This window comes from Helobdella robusta (genome assembly GCF_000326865.2).
Source record: "Helobdella robusta unplaced genomic scaffold HELROscaffold_584, whole genome shotgun sequence".
NCBI lineage: Eukaryota > Metazoa > Annelida > Clitellata > Rhynchobdellida > Glossiphoniidae > Helobdella > Helobdella robusta.
Window position 1 is genome coordinate 1 of NW_008705319.1, and position 1,754 is coordinate 1,754.

At 39.4% G+C, this 1,754-nt stretch overlaps 1 protein-coding gene across 1 annotated transcript; it reads right to left on the minus strand.

Moving 5' to 3' along the window:
* Positions 1-921: 921 nt before the first annotated feature.
* HELRODRAFT_153732 (hypothetical protein) lies at positions 922-1,089 on the minus strand (the record flags this gene model as incomplete). The annotated part of the gene is made up of 1 exon (XM_009028817.1): positions 922-1,089. A coding segment is annotated over one exon (168 nt), but the record flags the coding sequence as incomplete, so codon positions are not given.
* Positions 1,090-1,754: the final 665 nt, after the last annotated feature.

Consider the following 1,754-nt stretch of genomic DNA (forward strand, 5'->3'; position numbering starts at 1 on the left):
GTAAAAAGTCTTTAAGTAGTTTCATTTATTTAGCATACAAATACAAAACTCACACACACGCACACATACCCTCTCTTTCTCTCTCTCTCTTTCTCTCTCTCTCTCTCTTACTCACACTCTCTCACACACACACTCACACACAATGGCAATCACCAGATAAATGCATTCACTATATCTATGTTGGTTGGCACTTAAATTCAAACACGTCTTTATTCAGATATATTACGTAAATATAGATCATAAGCATACAATTGTTCATACACACACATACTTCCACACATACTCACACGCACACACACACACACACGCCACACACATAAACAAACACACACATAAACAAACACATATATATAAATACGTTGCACATGTTCATTTAGTATTTTTATCTATGTTTATGTCTTTCACACATTTTGTTTTGCGAATGCATGCATTTGCATGCACGAGCTTTAGTTGTTACATGGTTTTGGAAAATAAATGCATTTATGAATGTACTTTGTTTTAAAAATCATGTGTATATATATACATATATATAGGTTTGTGGGTATATGTATGTATATATACGGATATGTGTGTGGGTGGTGTGGGTGTGTGTGTGTGGTGTGTGTGAGTATGCATGAATAAACGAACCGTCAAACGCTGCTGATGACAAAAATGCTGATGATGCCAGCTTGACCACGACACCCTAACCCAGACCATCTATATTGACCGGCAAAACAGCTTGATTCCATCCTTTATCGTCGAAGAACGCATTGAATATGGTCTGAAATCCCGTGCGCAGTTCGCTGTCGACTTCATCTGACATCCGTTGAGACTGGCTCGGTGAGGTACGTAAAAAGCAGGACAGCCTTGGGATGATAGCTGCTTGGATGAATTCTGCCTGGATGAATGCTGCCTAGATGAATGCTGCCTGGAATTAATGCTGCCTGGATGAATGCTGCCTGGATGAATGCTGCCTGGATGAATGCTGCCTGGATGAATGCTGCCTGGATGAATGCTGCCTGGATGAATGCTGCCTGGATGAATGCTGCCTGGATGAATGCTGCCTGGATGAATGCTGCCTGGATGAATGCTGCCTGGATGAATGCTGCCTGCGTCAATAGAACAAGGGCATCGTGCTTGAAAATCTCCGTCACCATTGAAATCTTCCAGTTTTTTGGCCCAAAAATTATCATGGCGTTTTTCTCTAAAAACGATTGAAACCCGAAAATTCAAGGTCATTCACTTCAATTCTGTCAATATTTGTTTGGGCAAGAGATAACGCTGTTGTATGTGTGTATGTATGTCAAAACCAGAACATGATGAATGACAGTCAAACCTCAAATAACAAGTAGATTAACACTTTATATATGTATAATATGTACCTATGTATGTATATATGTTAAAACCAAAACATGATGAGTGACACTGAACCGTCAAACATCAAGTAACAAATGGATTAACACTTTGATTTGTCGTTAATTGCACATGTCGGCATTCAGTTGGATATTTTCAAGCACACAGACACGCAGGAACCGCTGCAACAAGCACGAAATGTGGTTAGTTGCGAAAAACAGTTCCCTGCTGTCGCCTGATCTGACGCTGATCATTTTACATATTGCCTTAAGAAATTTAAGGGTGTTGGAGTCCATCGGGCCGAGAACCTCGATACATATTGGCAAGAATTCCATCGTATGTATGTATGTATGTATGTATCATTTCATCTCATTTCATTTTCAAAGTTTATTCATGATCAACAACATATCAAAAAAGGAATA